Here is a 21417-nt window from a genome sequence, read left to right as displayed (position 1 = left end):
AACTCCTGGCGATGAGAGCAAATCAATGGCAGAAGTGTATTATGTGGTGACGAAAGTCTGGACAGAGAGCAACCGCCGCTCTCTAGCGCTGATTTCACATGCCAGCAGGACGGATGGTGCTCTATATCTCCCTTGGCCTCTCTACGCTTGTAGCTGTGTTTGTTTGCAGAGTCTATTTCTGACAAATGAATCAGTACAGGTGTAAATGAGGCTGGCTGACTGTGAGCGAGTGCCATTTAGGGCACCGTGCGCGTTTGTTTATGTGCAGTTCTCTCACCTGCAGGTCTTCCATGTGCGAGAGGCAGTCCTGGTTCTCTAGATCCTCCTTGTAAGAAAGTATCTCAGTGTCTACCATCTCTCTCTCCACCATTCCCAGCATGCTGAGGGATTCGCCACGCTGTCGCAACCGGCTGGCCAACTTCTCCTTCCCTACCCCGCTAATGCCCCCCTTCCTGGGCACTTCTCTAGTGCCCCATTTATGCCCTCCGCGGTAAGAGGCCATCTTGGCTTGCGGGATACCCACTGTCCCCAAACCCTCCTCTGAGACGCTCTTATCCGGGCTGGATGGGGTGGAAGGAAGGGTCTTAGGGCTGGTTGACAGTTTATGTGTCTGCTGCTCCATGTTCAAGGGAACCGACATGGGCTTATCCAGCTGTGCTTGCACGAGCTCGGGGTTGGGCTTGTGCTTTTTGGCGAGGGGGATGTCCCGCTGGCACTCGTTGCTGTAATAGCTGGAGGGCTCTGATCTCGGTCTTCTCAAATCTAGGCACAAAAGAGAAAGAAAGAGTGAGTTGCACTCAGAGCAGAGGATGGATATGATATTTCCATTACATTTGCTCTGTCTCTTAGGTGCTATTAGTGATAATCTAAACAAATAAGACAGTTGGAATTAGATTGTGCAGCAAGTACTGCTCGTTGAAGCAAATGTAATAAGGTATTACATTAAGCAAGCAAATCTGCTATAATCTTTTTAGTAAAGCAATAGTAGTTCATCTGTTTTCTAAATAGTGCAGCTTTTCCAGTAATGAGCAACAAGCAGCAGTTTTTCAACATGCAGCCTTTACAACTTAGTGAGCTCTCCTAAAATGCCCCCTATCTGTCTCATATGTAGTGCTGGAAAGTCTGATTCGTTGTAGCGAATTAGTTCTTTCAGATGGTGTGTAAATGAACTAGTTCAAAAAGATATGTGCAAAGGTCCCTGAAGTTTCTCATCTTTTCGATAGCAAAGTATTGGTTAAATGCTGTTTTTCACTAATGTTTTGTTTCTGATATATTACTTTTCTTGTTGAATTTAGAGTAAATTTATCTGTTAATGTTTAATGTTGTCAAGATTCGTTCATTCTCAGTAAAGACATTTATAATGTCACAGAAGCCTTCAAATAAATGCTTTAAAACCTTCTATTAAAATAATGCATCATGGTTTCTAAAGAGATATTAAGCAGCAAAAATTGTTTGCAAAAATTACAATATGAAATTTAATTTCTTGTAATGTTTCTTGAGTTCCAAATCAGCATATTAGAATGATTTCTCACAGTTATTTTAAATTGTAATAATATTTCACAATATTGCTGTTTTACTGTTTATACGAGTTGATGGTAGCCATTGATTTCCATAATATTTTTTTTCTATACTATTGATGTCAATGGCTACCGTCAAATGTTTGGTTACCAACATTCTTTAAAATATCTTCTTTTTGTGCTAACAGAACAAACAAAACTACAGGTTTGGAACAACTTGAGGGTGAGTAAATGATGACAGAATTGTAATTCTCACCAGGGTTCTGGTTGGTGCAAGGGGTTGTAGTAGTGGTGGCTGTACCAGTGTTCTGCCCGCTGGGGGCCACCATACTGTCACTGCTCCAGCTGACCATCCAGCTGTTGGAGGTGGGGATGTCGGGGTTGGGAGAGAAAGACATGCTAGAGGTGGGGGGTAAAGAGGATGGGGTCTGCTGCTGCTGCTGTTCCTCCTTCTGGAGCTGCTCCAGACACTCTGCCAGCTTGGTGTGGCCACGGGAGCGGGCGATGGAGAGGGGCAGGCGCCCTAGAGAGTCTGGGATGGCCAGTGCTCTCCGGTCCCACTTGTACAAGACCACAGCTGCCTCTAGGTGACCCAATGCACAAGCCCACATCTACAACAAAGAAACAAAGAAAAATTGGTGTGGGAAAAGCAAGAAAGGTACTGTTTATTGACCAAATTTGGTCAAAGTTCAATTAGAATTGCTTAAGGAACACACCAGTGGAGTACAAGAGAAGTGATCCACGTTGAGAGGGTCCACCTCAAGTTCCAGATCAATGCTGTCTGCATGCTTCGTGCTGGATAAGACAACAAATATCATTTCTCATAGTTAGCAATCAGCACAAAGTCAGCTAAAACATATTTACACAGATGTAGACAGATCTAAATACTCTTAACCTACCGCCATTTGATGAGAGTCTGGATGAGGGTGGCGTAGCCTTGGCCTGCAGCAAGGTGTAGCAAGGTCATGCCCCGGAAGGTCTTGGAGTGAATAAGATGCTTAGATTTGGCCCAGCAGGCTCTGTTCATCATCTTCTCACAAACAACAACCACACGACTCTCAAAAGAGCTTCCTGCTTGTCCCGAGATACACTGCAGAAGAAAATGGAGGGCCTGACATCTTCACAAACTCAATGAACTGTCACAATCCACTACTTTCTGCAATAATCATTATGGCTCAAACTGCAAGCTTGCAAGTCTCAATGAATTGGTTCAACTGGCTCACAAAAGCAGTGTTAATAAACACCATGCTATTAAAATAAGTAAACCTTTCAGCCAAGTGATGTAACTGAATTTTAGTATTGTTTATTGTAAATGCAACTTACCTTTAGGTTCTTAATGGCTATGTTTTTGTATGATTTCTGAAGGATCATGTGACACTAAAGATGTTTGCAAAATGCATACTAATAACAAAATGAAAATTCAGTTTTGTTTTAAAATGCGTTCTAATCTCACACATAACAATTACTGATGTGCTGCTATACCTGAGACTGGCTATTAGAGCCTCCGTTTCCTCCTCCTCCTCCCCCTCCAGTCCCTGCCGTTCCTCCGCTGCCCTGCTGCTGCTGACCGGCCATCTCAGCCATCCTGCGCTCCATCTGTTCCAGCCGCTCCAGGATGGACATTCTGAACTGGTTATCTGCAGAGGAAAATTAATATCAGTTTAATCACAGTAGTTCACAAAACTTGGGTTCCAACTTTAGTTTAACACTCAAATTAGCTTCTAAATGTACAATTAAAAGAAAATGGTTGCTGTAAATTGCACTATATCTCACTGAGGTCTGAAATAAATTCTTCTTTGGTTTAGCTCACATCCCCAAGCAAAATTCTATATTGGATGTTTAATTAAACTCAGTCATTACCCTTATGGTATCCAATCAAGACTCAGAGTCTGATGTTATCAATCACCATTTCCGTAATTGCAGTCATTATTATAAATTAATGGAATCAGTAATGAGGCACATCAACACATTCAGCTTCGGAAACAGTGGTGAACATACACATACAGTAAATTATTTTGCATTTGTATTTCAGAACTAGATTTTTACATTTTCCACAAGTGCAAAACTCACTACCAAGAGTAGTGAGTGCCCACTGCTATATGGCAAGAGTGCCCATTGCTATATGGTTGCTATGGTGTTCTGAACGGCTGCTAGGTTGCAGGATGAGTTAAATGCTTACAAAGTTACTTTTGTAACCCAAATCCAGACAGAGAGAAATATCAAGCTGGCTCCCTAACTGAACTTTTGACACTAAACATATAGTAAAGTACTGGGACCAGCACAGGTGAGCTATAGCACCAGTACTCACAACTGTGTGTGCCTCGCACTGATAAGCCTGTTTCTGTGGCAACCTGCTGCTGCACGGTAACCAAGCGACAGGGGCATGCTGGGCTGCGGTTTGCTCTGGTGTCAGTTTATTGATGAACGGAAAGACACATTGAGAGATGGCAAAAGTGCAAGAAGGTAAAAATCAAATCTGTATTGCCTGTGCTCCCTAGAAAAAAAGTAATATATTTAAAATACATTTATTTCATACTAAGTATAGTTCAAATCTATTACCATATTTACTGACATATCGCTTGAGACTTAGTGATATAAAAATGATAATTTAACTACTTGTACACACTTGTACTACTTGTGCACAACACACATTTCTTAATATTAAGCCTAAAATGTGTTTTAAGGCCGGTTCACACCAAGAACGATAACTATAAACATAACTATATTAGCGTCCACACCAGCGGACAATATCGTCTGTTTATTCTAAGCGCACGCTTGTCTGCTTCTTTAAATTCGCGAGCTTGTAATGGATTCTGATTGGGTGTCAATATTTGTATCGTTCATCAGCTGGAAAAAATCGTTCTGAAAGTGATTCCAACTATATTGTTTCTCTGTGCCTTTATCGTTATAGCTGTGGTGTGGACTCTGCTATTCTTTAATATTGAGAACGATTTTTGGAACTATATCTTAAAGTTTATCGTTATGTTTAGTTATCGTCCTTGGTGTAAACGGGCCTTTAATGTCACTATTGATAAGGATTGTATGATTTTTGAATAATATCGGTCTTTAAATGTGAGATATTTAAAGTGAAGTGTACCTGAAGTATATTTGCAATAGTTCCACTTTAGTACAATCAAATATACGTCAGTATATCTTTAGATATAGGACTTCAGCACTACTTCCACACAATTACAGTGTATTAAGTACAAAATTAGTTGTTCCAATTTAACATACTTTGGGCCAGATTTACTATCAGCTTGTGCCAGCGCAAACCCTCATTTGGCATTAAAACTACTGTCAGGATTTACTAAAGACACGCAGTGGGAAATTAGCGCTAAAATGGCGTGGACACAGTTATTTTTGAGACCTTATTGAATATGCATTTGTAGGAGTTTATCTTTCGATCGGTAAATTTCTGGGAGGAGAGTATTTAAATGAATCACGCAACATGATTTATGAAGATTTGCGCTTGTCAATTCACTGGTATTTGCGGCATTTTTTAACAGCCAAAAAAACATGTCTTAAAGCAGGTGGTAATTTACGCTGCTCTTGGTAGATTGTGCTGGTCATTATGTAAATGAGATGTTGCATCTGTGCTCTTTAATGTGCACCTTGTCAGTAAATCACCCACAGAATTTTTCCCTCCCATCGGCGCTTTTATGGAATTGTGCTAATTTGCGCTAATTTGCCCTGTTTAGTAAATCTGGCCCCAAAAGTACAAATGCAGGGTATTTTTATTAAGTACATAAATATGTAAATGTATTTGTAGTTTATTTTTCACTAGGGCTAACATACTAGTAAGCAACATTTGTGTCTTTTGCACTAAAAATATATATTTGTGTACTATGAACGTCAGTCACAAAGCAGGCAGGTACTGTTTGGTGAAAATGTCAGGAGTGGTGTTCAGAGGTCATGTACATAAACTGACACTGTTTGACAACTCAGTAAGAGTCTGGCTGCCTAAAGGACACCAGTCATTGACAGCGACAGGTCACAGAGTTTTATACTGAACATTAAACTCAAGCAACATATGTGACCCTGGACCACAAAACCAGTCATAAAGGTCAATTTTTCGAAATTGAGATTTATACATAATCTGAAAGCGGAATAAATAAGCGTTCCATTGATGTATGGTTTGTTAGGATAGGACAATATTTGGCCGAGATACAACTATTTGAAAATCTGAAATCTGAGTGTGCAAAAAAAATCAAATTATTGAGAAAATCGCCTTTAAAGTTGTCCAAATGAAGTTCTTAGCAATGCATATTACTAATCAAAAATTACGTTTTAATATATTTACAGTAGGAAATTTACAAAATATCTTCATGGAACATGATCTTTACTTAATATTCTAATGATTTTTGGCATAAAAGAAAAATCAATAATTTTGACCCATACAATGTATTTTTTACATTTTTTACAGACTTAAGACTGGTTTTGTGGTCCAGGGTCACATATGGTCTAGAGTCAACCATCCTGACTGAGTCTGTTCACACCAGTGCTGATGTTGTTAACTAAAACTTTTAAAAAAAGTGTGATTTCTAAGGTGTTCTACGTGGGTTTTAGCATGTTACTATGTCATTTCCAGGGGTTATTTTTCAAAGTTTAATACTTGAGGTTAAGGATTTGTTCAAATCTCTTAAACCAGCCTCAAAGCCTTAACAACTACCATTAATAATGTTTTAATGTTAATGTTAATAATGACTTTTGTTATTATGCCACCATGCCAGAGAGAGAGACAGAAGGAAAATAAGCTACCTAGAGACTAAAGATGCCAAGAGAGCAGCTGTGTGTCAGCGTAGTTAGCAGCAGCATTGACATGTCTTTGTTCAGACACAGTGCTGCAGTCTGCTGCAGTGCAGATGATGTCATCTCCACCTGCTGCCGCCAGTGTGCTCAAAATGCCACACACGTACACTGCAGAGGGAGAGGGGGTTAGGGGGAGGGGCCACATTGCAGGGGGCGGAGAAAAGGAAGGGACCACCAGTCAGAGCTGAAGTAACACGGTGACACGTGCAACACCTTCCCATTTCTGCATAAACTACAAACCTATTTGTACAGAGAGCAGATATTGAATGATGTGAACTGAAACTTCAAATCTCAGGTTTCTCATGATAATATTTTTATTTTTTTAAATGAATAATCCGTTATCATTTTCCCTTTTCTGTTGCTGATCTATTAACACACACTACTTTCTTTAATAATGGCAATAGAGTACAAACTGTTTATCGGAAGAATTCGGGCTACACGATAATCATTAAACTGTTATATTGCAGACGATTATGCTTAATCAAGACCACACTTAAAATATGATTAATTATGCAGCCCTTGGAAGATTATTAAAAACTTGAAGAATGGGACCAAAGATAAATGAGGAAACTAAACTACACAGAACTGCACTCAAACCCTAAAGTGTGGCTATAAACTGTTTAAATCATCTGGATGCTGCCAGATTTACTGAACAAATTGTTTTTACCAAATAATAGGTAAGAACAGTATGTTGCTTCAAAAAGCCTACATTTCAAAACATAGTGTTTACTGTGCATTACATCTTGTTTTCTGCTGGGTTCAGCATGGGCCAATATAATACAGATAGAGCATTACTACTTTCAGCATCATGTCTGAGATACTTCTAAGGGTGCTGTGTGAAACAGGCCTAAGTCAATGTCACCATGTCTGTCTCTCCAGAGACTGCCTTTTTGTGTGAGCTGCCCTAAACTGCCTCCAACATGGCCTCCAGCTCCTGTTTAAGCTTTTCAACGTCTGCCTCTGCCTCAATTCAACCTTTAACCACAACGTTCTCTCCTCCTCTTTTCATCCCTGCTCTTAGAATGACTCATGGGCACTGAGTCACGTTCACGGACGTCAGGCATATGTTGTGTATGTGAGCTGCGAGATCCTGAGGAGTAATGGCTGAGAAAGAGAGAGAGCTGATAGACAGCTCAATGAGACGAGAACTTCATTAAGGGTCTATTCACTATTTATTCCTGTGGGAGACTTGATGAGTCAGGAGCTGAAGACTCTGAGTGTGTGTTTATTTTCAGCTCAGGAACTGCTTCTATATCTTTGAGGATTCTGTCTATAGTGTCACATATACACAAACAAACACCTGGAGTTATAACAGAGATATTAATGCGCTGTCTTTCAGCAAAATAGGCTAGCGGAGTCTCTCTTTGTCTACTTTAATCTTCCTTGCATCTTATAATGCTGAGTGTGTAGTTATGGGAGCAAACACCTGGACTGCACTCATTTGTTACAATAAACCACTGCAGTAATGTACTGCATTAATATATAATTCTATGCAAGAGGATATAAGTGCTATGTCGGCGTACCTGTTATCATCTTTCTGTTATATTAATGTTAACAGTGTCCACTTAAATGAGATTATACACAATGCTTGCTTTCATATATACATATAAACAAACTGCATTTAAAAAAAATATATATATAAATACAGTCACAGTACCCATTACTCAATTCTAAATATTTCAAATAGTAGTTTGGAACAATTTTTTCACACATGACCAAATTACATGCATATCCAATTCATCAAGTGGCATCTAGTTGAAAAATGTGTTAAAAAATTATAAACACTCCTTTTAGAATAAAAGGACAAGCTGAGTACATTGCATTGTGGGATACAGTATTCCAGGCAGTGTGTTCTGTTTTGTACTGTACATTTTGGCAAATGTGTGTAGCAGATAATCTGAGTATTCAATGCATACAGAAAACTGTATACCAGTGTTAATTTTGACAGGCATTTTTGATTTAGTCTTAGTCTTATAGACGAAAATGCTTAATAGTCTTAGTCACATTTTAGTCATTTGAGTCTTTCATAGTTTTAGTCTAGTTTTAGTCGACGAAAAGTCATTGCATTTTTGTCAACTTTTAGTCATTACTTTTAGTCATTATTTTAGTCAAACTGCAGTTACCAACATTTATTTTGGTAGCTATTTTATATGTAGTTTTCAAACAAAAATAGTCATTAATTCTTCTCTCTTTAGACCAAATCAATTAAGCTTATGAGAAATTTGAATCAAGGATTGAATTTCGAAAAACTTGAATAAATTATGACAATTTTAATTTTTGGGTGAACTATCCCTTTAACAGTAGTGAAAAGGGAGCAACTTAAAAAAATTATAGTTGTTCATATATAATATAGATAATATATATAATTTATAAATTTTGAAAAAGAAGCACAATAAGGCAATAAGACAAATACGAAAGAGATAAAAATTAAACTTAAATTTTTCAGATACAGTAGATTTACTTAACATTTGTACATTTATTTAACATCTTTTGTTGGTTAACATTAATGACAAGGATAGGTACTTAATCAGGAATGCTGTCTCTTTAAGACGGAAGGCATGCATGTAATAATGACACACGTTCAGCTTTTCACCGACCTGTTTACATTCATTTAATTCATAACCGACTGTATTTACGTGAGATACTCTAAACGATAGACATTTGGACCGCTGTGTGTGTATTTGAGATATGAGAACTGAAGAGGAGGAGCGTGCGCGAGAGAGAGCACGTCTATCAGCTCGATTCCGCCTATCCCACCTTCACTAACTTTAAGTTAATCGACAAGGAATTGTGACTCCCGGGAAAAACGGGACGTCTGGTCTCAATGACAGGGACGCACATTTTGAAGGACAAGACAGTAGCCTATAGGATGTATTTTGAATGTCCGGTAGTCCTCAAATAACATTATAGTCCTGTCTCGTCTTGTTAACGAAGACGCAGCATAAATTCGTCAGTTTTTATCATCAGATATTAGTTTTAGCTCGTCAATGTCTCGTCTTAGTCACAGAAAAAATGTTCGTCAACGAATATTTTTCGTCGTCGTCTTCGTTGACGAAATTAACACTGTCCAAAATGTAGATGAGTTTGTTTCTTAATTCAGCTTTATGAATGAATATGCCTGTTGTATTTCCGGCAAAACTAGCAGAAATTCAGAAATGGCCTAGGCTACTCCCTCGAGTTCTTCATGAAGAACAGAAAGTCCATGCTTTTCTCTGCTTTTCAGCCATTCTCTTTGCCATGTCCTTTGTCTTGTTTTTTTTTTATTTATTTTTTTTTGGACGTCACAAGCCGCCTGACACAAAGAAAACCATTTCGTCCTCAGAATCCATATTTTTATGAATGGCGCGAAACGTAATGCTTATGTCAGTTTGTAAAATCGTAGTAATTTTCGGATAAACTCAATCGTGACGTGCCAGAGCTCACGACGTTTCGACCTTCAGAATCGCACCGTGTACGCCCGCCTTAAGTCACAGAAAAAAATTCCGTTATCAAATATTTTTCGTTCTCGTCTTCGTTGACGAAATTAACACTGCTGTGTATACTGCAGGCTCATAGAGCAGTATGGTAGCATGCTACTATTCATCCATCACAAAATCCCATGCATGGCCATCAGGTGGTGGATAATACCACAGCTCTCCAGAATGATGGTGTTCTGGAGAACCCCCTTCCTGAGTTAAGCTCCACTGGTTGACGTAGGCTGGTATTTAGTGGAGGAGAGGGGGAGTGACGCTGGCAGAGGCTCTCCCAGCTGAGCACACCATCTGCATTCACCCTCTCATCCCAAGAGCAGGCGACATGAATATACAGTAGTATCATTCACTTCATGAGGATGAACTGTGAACTAGAGTAATGCATCATCTCCAATACTGCTCGGTCACATTACACATTACCAACCCATAATGCAAGTACTGACAATGTTAAATAAATTGCTAATAGAATAATAGTATTCAGAATGAAAGAAAGACTATCTTTTTGATATATTATTAGAAAGACAAAAATACAAAACATCTACTTAAAATTAACAACAGACAAAAGCAACAGGTGATCACAAGTGTGAGGATCACTAATGATTAATTTTATCACTTTAAAAGACATGAAGATTTCTATTCATACTAATGTCACACTCACAATAATGCAGAAATTACAGATTTAAAAAAAAATCTTGTGCCCAGATTTATTAAAGAATATTAAAGGTTTTTTAAATTATGACATGACATGTCATAGTGAAGTTAAAAAGTTGAAATTATCACATATTAAACGGATAGTTCACCCAAAAATGAAAAATCTGTCATTAATTACTCACCCTCATGTTGTTCCAAACCCGCAAGACCTTTGTTCGTCTTCGGAACACAAATTAAGATATTTTTGATTAAATCTGAGAGCTCTCAGACCATGCATAGACAGCAACGCAACTGTATGCTCCCAGGTCCAGAAACATAGTAAGGACATCGGTAAAACAGTCCATGTAACATCAGTGGCTCAACTTCAGTTTTGCGAAGCTACGAGAATATACTTTTTGAGCGCAAAGAAAACAAAAATAACATAATTTATTCAACAATTCTTCTCCCCCGAGTTACGTCTTCTGCCATTTTAGAGTATCACAACACATACGCACGCTTTACCATAAGCATAAACAACGCTGATTACGTTCATGCGCGCGCTTTCTCCTCCGAACGTAAACAACGCTGATTACATCGATTATGCTCTTGGGTACTCTCCAAAATGGATTTTGGGGTGAACTAACCCTTTAAGTCAAAATCATGAGATAGAAGTCTTAATTATGAAATAAATAAATAAAGTCATAGTTATGGCAAAAAGAAATAAAAAGTTATTTTTTAACTGTCAACTTCTTTTTACAATTTCCATAATTCTGCTCAATAACAATTGAGAAAAAATTTACATTTTATGAACATTTTTTCAAAATTATGAAAATTGTGGAAATCTTTTACATGTGAACAGAAAAAACCTGCAAATGGACTGAAGTGATTATAGAATTCTTTCTCATACTCAGTATGATAAAATATATTCATCACAACAACAAAGCACAAATCTTGCAGCTGCATTTGCAGTGCAAATGTTTAAAAGTCCATTCCTTATTTAACAAATTTCTCAACTGAGAAGTGTAGATAATCTAGATATACAAAATTTCAAATACTGAAACAACTCTACCGTCAAGACTGAGAAGAGTCTATTTAAAGATTAAACATATCAGCCTTGGTGGACATTGTAGGTCAAGGTGTCAATACTGATTGTGGTAAGTAAAACCGAAAACTCTTCCATTTGCACAGTATGTACTAGATATTTCTGCCACAAGGACACATTCATACTTTGCCATGCTGTAGTAAGAAGTACACATTCTAAATATATGGAAAGATAATAGGTTTATCCATAATAACTATCTTAGAGTTGATAAACAGTACCAGTAAAGCTATATTTAAATATACACAGCTAGAAACATGAGGGGTTTTCTATATTTCTATCCAGGTCTGTTGCTGGAATATTACCACAGGCAGCAGCACTATTTCCAAGTGTCCTGTGTCCTGTCCCATAACAGGAATGCTTACACAGAAAGTCTCTTTCAGTCTAGACTTCAAAAGTGCCATGAGCAAGTACTGACTGTCAGTGCTGCAGAGATCTATGCTATCACTGCATGCACACAAAACAAAACTCCTCTTTTCCCATGTGTTACAACAAGAATGGAGTGTTTAAAACACGGCCTGAGTTCTTCTGCCCTGGTTTTGAGATCTGAACTTTCAGCTCCAACTGACCTGCTGTTTAAGAAAGCTCAAGCACTAGGAGGAAATGCCATCAGCTGACTGTTACATACATGTTGCTTTGCCATTAAGGATACTCTTGATTAAATGGGTTAACATGTGCATGACCCTTCTGGAAACACTCCAGTCCTGAAGGAAACGGATAAAGGGATGAAGCCTTTCCATGACTGACTCATGACATGGCAATGTGCTAATCACACACTGTACTACTGTCTATCACAGGCATAGAGCAGTGGGAACATGATAGTTTTCTGTCTTCATTAGTGAGTAACCAAACAACAAGCGTAATATTGCTTTTATTCAACAGTTCAATCAGCAATATGTTAAGGAATTGAGGAACTTACATTTGAAGGCTGTTACTTTATCTGTTTTTGTGATGAACATAATATTGTTTTTATACAACAGTTCAATAAGAAATATGTTGATATTGAGGAACTTAGTTGGCGGAACAAAAACAGACAAAGTAACAGCCTTTGAATGTTAGTTCCTCAATATTAACACATGATTCACTCATAGACAGTCACTTGTTTCTTCATTGACTCACTCAAAAAGACCATTTTAAACCATTGCTTCCAGCTAAAATCTTCTATCCATAATATTGCTTTCTGCAGTGAAAGTCATCTTATCTGAATCAGGAGAGAAATATGCATAGATCAAACACTGTTTATATACAGTCCAAAACAGTTTTAAACAAATATGTTGGTGGTTTTTGATGTGAGAGAACAACAAGCAACAGACTTTTTTACTGGAGAAAGCATTATTATGGATTATAGGCTCACATTTTGAATGGAAGCAGTGCTTTAAAGTTAAAACGCATTAATGATAGATTTGTTTCTTATAAACACAGACATTAACTGATGGACTGGAGTCCTGTAGATTGCTTGTGGATTATTTTTATGTTTTTATCAGTTGTTTGGACACTCATTCTGAAGGCGGAGGCAGAGGATTCATTGATAAGCAAGAAATGTGATGCTAAATTTTTCCAAATCTGTTCTGATGAAGAAACAAATTCATCTATATCTTGGATGGCCTGAAGGCGAGTACATTTTCAGCAGGGTGAACTAATCTTAACCAAGATAAATAACTGCTATAAAAGCACTTTTTATTTATATGTATATTTCATGCTAACAATGATATAATTATAGTATCTAAATACTTTAACAGAATTAATTAATCTTGGATAATGCTAATCTTTACATATACTAATACACTGCTATGTTAAAAATATATCCATTAGGATTAGTTAATGCATTACCCTGAACTGACAATTAACAATAATTTAAGATTTATACTTGATATGCATGTGTTCATCTCATGATATCAATGCATTAGATAATATCAACATATAGAACCTTCTTGTAAAGTAATAACATATTTTCATTGACTAATGCATATTATTCATATATGCACACGGCACAAAATTCTGTTGCATATACTTTATTCTCCTTTCACCAGCTTCCAAAATCACAGCATGGTTTTGAGCAAACTTGAATGCTGTCTCTTTCTGGTTGAATGCAGCCCTCCAATTTAATATCCATACAAACCAGCAACAAATCAAATTAAATCTGAAGCAGGCATCTCCATGAGATAACTGCTTTACCCATCCTCCAAGACATGCCCTGGTTATATCTCCTACTTCATGTGGCACTGTGTGACACGTTTATTCATGCACTAACAAAATTCTTTATCATGTTTGGCAATAGTTCCAGACTAATACATCATTATACTTAATCTTGCTGTATTGTGAATAATCTTTTATAGAAACTTTTATATGTACCAGTCCACAAAAATCTCACAAAAGACTCATTCATACCATTATTAATGACTTTACTGTTCATGTGAGTCAGCTAGATTTTGATCAGCTCTCCCTGTCATTATTCAAACAAAGCATACAAAACAACCAAGCAACAATGCTGACTACAGTGTACAATGTCAAATATATTTCAGTGATAAAACTAACAGTGGAAATGCTTTCATCAGCAGTTTGATTTGGTATCAGCATATCTTCCCTTCCATCATTTACTCATATAGTATATTTCACTTTAACTGGCTTATCACTCTTTTAAAAAAATACAAAAGACTTAACTCAAACTCAAGCCTTAACAAATCTAATTTCAATCAATTTCAGTGTTCTTCTAACAGTCTACGGGCCGCTGTGCTAATCTCCCTAACTGCTGTCTGATTTAACACTAATTAACGATTGTGCCCTTGAGGCACATTGTGTTAGATAGAAGCCACTGGTCACGGTGAGTCTTGCTGGTAGCACGAAGGAGGCATGAATAAACTTTAACTGTCTTTAATGATGAAATGCAGGGGAATAATCCAACATAGGAAAAGCACAAACACACGTAACTAACGAGTAGATCCGACAAAGGAACACAGAGCAAACAGGAACTTATATACACAGGATAATAAGGAACTCAACAAAGGTGCAAGGAATCATAAAGCAATCAAACTAAACAAAAACAGGAAAAAGACTATATAAGGAAACACAGGAAGAACTATGGGGGCAAAACGGGTCCAAAAGTCTGACTAACGAACAGAACACCAGGAAAGCACACGTAGCACTGGGGTGAGACGAACAATTCCGGACGCTGGACATGGAAACACACAGGGCTTAAATTATGGGACTAATCAAGGAATCAACTAAACACAGCTAGGAACAAATTAAGAACTAATCGGGGAACATAATGGGAACAGGAAAAGGAAGAACCAAATATGGGCATAAGGAACACATGGGGAGCAAAACACACACAAAACACGGAACAGAGTCTGACATTACTCCCCCCCCTCCCGGAAGGCGTGTCCTGCGCCTTAACAATTCCACCAGGGAGGGGGTGGGAAGCAGGCAGACTAGGAAGCCATGGCGGAGCAGGCAGACTAGGAGGCCATGGAGGAGCAGGCAGACTAGGAGGCCATTGAGGAGCAGGCAGACTAGGAGGCCATGGCAGATCAGGCAGACTAGGAGGCCATGGCGGAGCAGGCAGAATAGGAAGCCATGGCAGATCAGAGAGTTCAGGACGCCATGGCGGAGCAGGTAGCTCGGGGAGCCTGGCCTCGGCACTCGGCCAGGCCTCCACAGATGGACCCCTACTACCCCCCCAAAAAAAATCATTGGGGAAAATTTCGGTTTCAGAGGCCCTCCGTAGGCCTAACTCGGGAACTGTGGCCCTCCCTGGGCTTGACCTGGGGATTGAAGCCCTTTCTGTGCTAGACTCTGGGACTGGAATCATCTCTGGGCTAAACTTGGGGACTGAGGCCCTCATTGGGCTAAACTCAGGGACTGGGGTGCTCTCTGGGCTAAACTCGGGGACAGGAGCCCACACTGGGCTAAACTCGGGGACAGAAGCCCTCACTGGGTTAAACTCGGGGACTGGAGCCGACACTGGAGCGAGCTCTGGGGCTGGAGCCGACACTGGAGCGAGCTCTGGGGCTGGGGCAGAGAGCAGGCAGACTAGGAGGCCATGGCAGAGCAGATAGACTAGGAGGCCATGGCGGAGTAGGGAGTTCAGGAGGCCATGGCAGAGTAGACAGTTCAGGAGGCCATGGCGGAGCAGAGAGTTCAGGAGGCCATGGCGGAACAGGGAGCTCGGGGAGCCTGGCCTCGACACTCGGCCTTGGGGAGAATTTCGGTTTCAGAGGCCCTCCGTAGGCCTAACTCGGGAACTGTGGCCCTCCCTGGGCTTGACCTGGGGATTGAAGCCCTTTCTGTGCTAGACTCTGGGACTGGAATCATCTCTGGGCTAAACTTGGGGACTGAGGCCCTCATTGGGCTAAACTCAGGGACTGGGGTGCTCTCTGGGCTAAACTCGGGGACAGGAGCCCACACTGGGCTAAACTCGGGGACAGAAGCCCTCACTGGGTTAAACTCGGGGACTGGAGCCGACACTGGAGCGAGCTCTGGGGCTGGAGCCGACACTGGAGCGAGCTCTGGAGCCGACACTGGAGCGCGCTCTGGGGCTGGGATGAGGGCAGAGAACAATCTTTTCCTCCTCATCCTCCTCCTTTGGTTAAGGGTGAATGTCGCGGCTGGCGGGCTTGAGAGTGCCGCGTTCGGCGGGCTTGACTGAGGAACGGCCTGCGGGCTTGACTGAGGAACAGCTGGCGGGCTTGAGAATGCCGCGGCCGGCAGGCTTGACTTCGGAGCGGCCGGCGGACTTGACTGAGGAATGGCTGGCGTTTCTGGGCTGAGGTCCGAGCCGCTGGTGCGGTATGTGGGGGTTCCTGGCATGGGGTGAGCTGGCGAGACGCAGTGTGCCTCAGAGGGGGCTGGACCACGAGACTGAAACTTTTCCTTCATTTCGTCAACTTCAAATTTGGAACCATTCAAATAAAGATCGAGATTAATCAGCTCGATCAGGGGAAAATCACACACGGGAAGATCGCAGCGGATCGTCTCGTCATCCAGCCCCACGCACCAAGAGCGGCGTCGTGCCAGCTCAGCTGGTTAGCAAGCTCGAGGAAATCCTCCACATACCGTTCCAACCTCCGACCGGCCGGCTGCAAACCCCACAGCTTGTCCTCAGCAGTCATCCTTTTGGTCGGATCTTCTGTCACGGTGTGTCTTGCTGGAAGCACGAAGGAGGCATGAATAAACTTTAACTGTCTTTAATGATGAAAACGCAGGGGAATAATCCAACATAGGAAAAGCACAAACACACGTAACTAACGAGTAGATCCGACAAAGGAACACAGAGCAAACAGGAACTTATATACACAGGATAATAAGGAACTCAACACAGGTGCAAGGAATCATAAAGCAATCAAACTAAACAAGAACAGGAAAAAGACCATAGAAGGAAACACAGGAAGACTACGGGGGCAAAACGGGTCCAAAATTCTGACACCACTACAGCAGAATGTACTCTGCACTGGTCTGGGGTGTTAAAATATGATCTGGATTTTGACCAATCCGTGCTAGAAACTGGCTGAATCAACAGCGGGAAAATGCATCTGCAAGGAATTTTTCATTTGAAAACTTATTCAAATTAATCTTAAAAGCAACTCAGACACTTATTTAGAATGACCACAAGAAAAAAAACTGTGCACACTGTCTATCACTACGAATCAACATGTTTCTCAGATCTAATGAAGTAAACTGAGCAGGATCTGGCAGAGTGCAATTAGTTAAGAAAGTCTGGCGCTGCACAAGAAGCTTGCTAATCTTAATGGGTATTCAGTGCATGATGATAGGTGCAGAAACACTGTACAGAAATGACTCCTTTCCTTAACAAGATGACTTTCATGACCTTAACTTTCTATGAATAACCTGACCAGAGGTCCTCTGAAGCTCAGGTTTTAAGTGTTCTGACATTTCCTGCACTACTCTAAATGAGGTACAATTTAATAAAAGTTTCCAATAAGACAAACTGAATGAAAACCAAACAACTATGAAATAAAACGTATGTATTAACATTTTTTAAAAAGCGTATCAATTGTAAAGAACTGACAGTGTTTTAAAAATAGAATGAATGTAAATCCCTCAATCAATCAACATTCACAAGCACTTTAAATTTAGCATTTGCAATGTTCAGCAACAAAACACATGCCAAAAATTACAGCCCATTTTTTGAGCTCCTGGATGGAACATGGTAGGGAATATTAATTCAGAGGTAATAAAACCATGGAAGTTGTAGTTGTTGAGTTCATTAACCCTGTTGCACTATGCTTTCTCAGGATAACAAAGCAGTTTTCTACACTGTGCAAGTACTTACTGTATGGTAAAAAGGTGATTGATTTTTCACTCATCAAAAATATTCAATTTGTTAGTCAGTAAACTTCCTTTTCAAACATTTATTGCTTAAATGTGTCCTCCAGAAGCAACACTATATGACAGTGGAGTGGATATAGCTCAGTGCATTGATGTCAGGCATGCAACAACTATAGAACATATATCAGTAGTCATACATGTATTTTTCTATTTTTACATTATTAGAGTAACTATATATATTTTTTGTATTTATTAACAATTAAGTGAAGCTTAGGTAATAAGTCATCTAGAAAACAACTATCAGATTCTGTCATGCAGCACTTAATGTAAAGTCTATTGCACTAATATTTATATAACTGCAGCACTGTTCTTAAAAAAATAAAAGTAAAAACATAGATTTTTTAATTAATTTCCTCAAGACATCATACAGGAATGTGACCCCTTTGAATTCTAAAGTAACATTTTATGCAAAAAATGCGGGAGAAACTTTAACACTGATTTCATAATGCATGCAATAGGCTTAACGTGCGAGAAATCATCCTTACAGTATTTCCATTCAGCACATCAGTATCAACAGGTTGTCGAGGAGGAGGACATTGTTGGAGAACCACGAGTCTAATGATTGCTAAACTCTCTTTACAAACCCGCCACAAACCATAACCATTACCACTAAACAATTCGTTCGTCTTAACTTGTGTCGTATTTTTGAATGTTTCACGGGCTCACTTGCACGTGCCTGGTGCGTCGCTGTCCTCGGTACTGAAAACAAGAGCGCAGATCACAGGACTGCTGTGTGTGTTACACACATACATACACACACTCCGGTCACGACTACAGCTAACAGACCCACTAAATGACAAGATTTAGTGGGTCTGCCGCACAAATTAGCTGTTTTCCTACTTTTGCCGTGTGATGCTTTGCTGCAACGAAGTGTCAGACAAGCGGATCTCTGTCATTTCCTGAGTAAAATTATCGAAATGAGAGTAAGACGGCGAGCACATTCAGCTTAGAGAACCTTTTTAAAATTATAAAAGGGACCATATATTAAGAATAATACATAAAAAAGCCTCAAAGCCGGAACAATCAGGTGGTCTGTTCAAGTTCTGTTCAGGTCTGGTCCAGCATTTATTCAATAGCGCCTCGTACTTCATGTATGTTCAAGATCAGAGTCTTGTGTCTATTTTGGAAGTTGACACATTTAGTTCAAGAAACTACGAAAGGCAGCTCTTCAATAGAAACGGATAAACTTGAGCCTCAACAGACTTATTTTTAGAAACACATTCTAGAATTTAAAGGAAAGGTAGAATAAACGCACAGAACGTAACATTTCTCTAGCTGAAGTAAAGCACTATGTTCACTTGGTCTTCCACATATGGAAATGATAAGGGTTTAAAGTGGGCTAAGCACATGTAGTAACTTTAGAGACAATACTACACACACACAGACACTAGGTTCATTTAAACATGTCCAACCTTCTATTTCACTGTCCATCGAGAGTCGCCCTGCAAAGCAAACGGTCCCTTGTCTTTAGGAAAAGCAGATGTCATTCATCGGCATCCTGACCACAATGTCTCAAATGGCAGTCTCACACACGCAGTTTGCCCCTATATTTACTAACACTGGGCAAAATAAATATCCTTTTTTTATACTGTGGGGATGTCCTAAAGGGTCTCATCAACAATAGAAACAAGTGTAGAAGCGACGTGCAAGAGCAGAAAGAAATGTAAAGCCCGCTCACTTACTCTCGTACTCCACCCCCCGCCCCTCTTTACTCCATCACTACGGCCGGTGTTGCCAAGTCCGCTTATGATAAGCCAATTTGGCCTTGTTATTTCATAAAGTCTTTACAATATGAGCATGTTTTGGTTGCGGTTTTTGGGATGTCGCGTGTTTTGGGATCCATTAAATATATTTTAGTAGTTAAAGTTTTTTTAATTTAATTAAAAGACACTATTTTGCAAATAAATCTCGCTTAATCTACGTTTTATCTAATTTATATGTTTATGTTTTAAACACAACGCCTCTCTATCTCTATGAATTATGAAAAACCATCAGCAGGAACAAAACAAAAAGGAACGTCTTATTTAGTTGTAAGCGCATTCGCTTAATTTTATAGCAAGATTTGGCAACATAGACTACTGCTCCCCCCTGCGTGCGCGTGCGTGAATCTCAGCGCGAGGAGACGCTGCGCACGTGCCGCAGGTAAACAGACGCCCTAGTTTTTCCACGATCCATGAAGACAAAGCAAAAAAAAAAAAAACCCGCAGACCTTATTAATGGGAAAGACATTATTTGACACCGTCTTTCCGGTAATGATTACTATTCCACTTTTTCCTCAGTGTTTCAAACCAGATTAGTACATCTCCCCATAAACATTTAATGTTGTTTTGCGTTACAGAAAATTTATTTGGGAATCAGTAGTTGTACAAAGCCAGACAAATAATGTTGGATATATGTGAACGACTGTTTATTTTTTCATATCTATAAATTACAGGCATTGTGAGAAACCGATGTTAATATGCTGGTTCATCTCGGTAATGTGCAAAGAGCGGCACCGATTGACCACTGAATAACTAGACAGTAATTTGGACGCACACTTAAATCGGTGGACGACATGAACTGGAATGAAGACAATATATTGGTCATGGTTACAGTGCACAACGACTCCAGCCTGTGGCTTCGTACCTGCAATGCTGCAGAGAGAAGCAAAGCCCCGCCCCCATTCTGCATTATGACAAATCAAGGCAGGCAGCTGTGTGCCATTAGAGCATCAGAGCACACAGCTGAAAAGAAACGATAAATGTAGTGTCAAACTGCAGACGCTGAGGTCTGTCTCGAGATCGTTTTATTTGACAGTAGTGCTCGATATAGAAACCAGGCTGTGGTTTAATGGCCAGGAGTGAGAGTCAGTGCAGAGGCAATCGTATAAACCCCAAAATCCAGTAACTAGATTGAGTATGATTATAGTTATGGCCCTCTTCTGAGAAACAACAGTAACATCTGCCACATCCCAACTGTACTGCTTATTGCCTGTGCACAATGTCTTTTTAGATACGTGTAGAGATACTCATAACATGCCAAACAAACAAGAGACTTCCCATCTAAAACTTGTTTTTTTTCTAATAGCATGGTCTTACTGTATGTACTAAGTCCATTGATATTCTACCCAGCTTCACCTGCGAAGTAAGTGCAAATTCAATTCCGAATATCACACTCAGTTAGACCACCCATTATTTCATGAGTCAGAGCAGGAGTCGGGAATAACTTACAAAATGGCTTTGTGATTTCCTCGCATTCTTCAACACCCTCATTTCCAGGCAGCACTGTTTCATGCCGTGCTTAAAGTCAAACCAACTCATGAATCAATCTAATTCAGTTAAGCTTATTCTTATCCACTAATCCACTAAACCTACCTTTTGCTACTTAAGTTTATAAAACACTGAGCTAAATGAAAATACATTAAGAAACAATTCTTGAGAACTCCATTAATGCTGAATAACCACAACAATGTGGTATACTGTAGACAGTAGTCTAAGTGTGCATGCAAACAAATTCAATGCATTTTGAACTATATATATATATATATATATATATATATATAGGCTAT

General features: G+C 39.6%; 1 protein-coding gene across 4 annotated transcripts in view; it reads right to left on the bottom strand.

The window, feature by feature from the left end:
* The window catches only part of LOC107656552 (calmodulin-binding transcription activator 1-like), a 380613-nt gene that overhangs the window by 9879 nt on the left and 349317 nt on the right, over nt 1–21417 (bottom strand). For all 4 annotated transcript variants that reach the window (XM_016444448.1, XM_016444445.1, XM_016444444.1 and 1 more), the window contains 5 exons: nt 3000–3154; nt 2417–2607; nt 2234–2312; nt 1774–2128; nt 278–762 (listed from right to left, as the gene is read on the bottom strand). In XM_016444448.1, coding sequence (XP_016299934.1) covers nt 278–762; nt 1774–2128; nt 2234–2312; nt 2417–2607; nt 3000–3154 — 1265 coding nt within the window. The remainder of the gene's footprint in view (nt 1–277; nt 763–1773; nt 2129–2233; nt 2313–2416; nt 2608–2999; nt 3155–21417) is intronic.

The sequence above is a fragment of the Sinocyclocheilus anshuiensis genome, unplaced genomic scaffold (genome assembly GCF_001515605.1).
Source record: "Sinocyclocheilus anshuiensis isolate Anshui unplaced genomic scaffold, SAMN03320099.WGS_v1.1 scaffold1639, whole genome shotgun sequence".
Classification (NCBI taxonomy): domain Eukaryota; kingdom Metazoa; phylum Chordata; class Actinopteri; order Cypriniformes; family Cyprinidae; genus Sinocyclocheilus; species Sinocyclocheilus anshuiensis.
The sequence above is the reverse complement of the archived record's forward strand: the minus strand, read 5'-3'. Positions and strand labels throughout refer to the sequence as shown.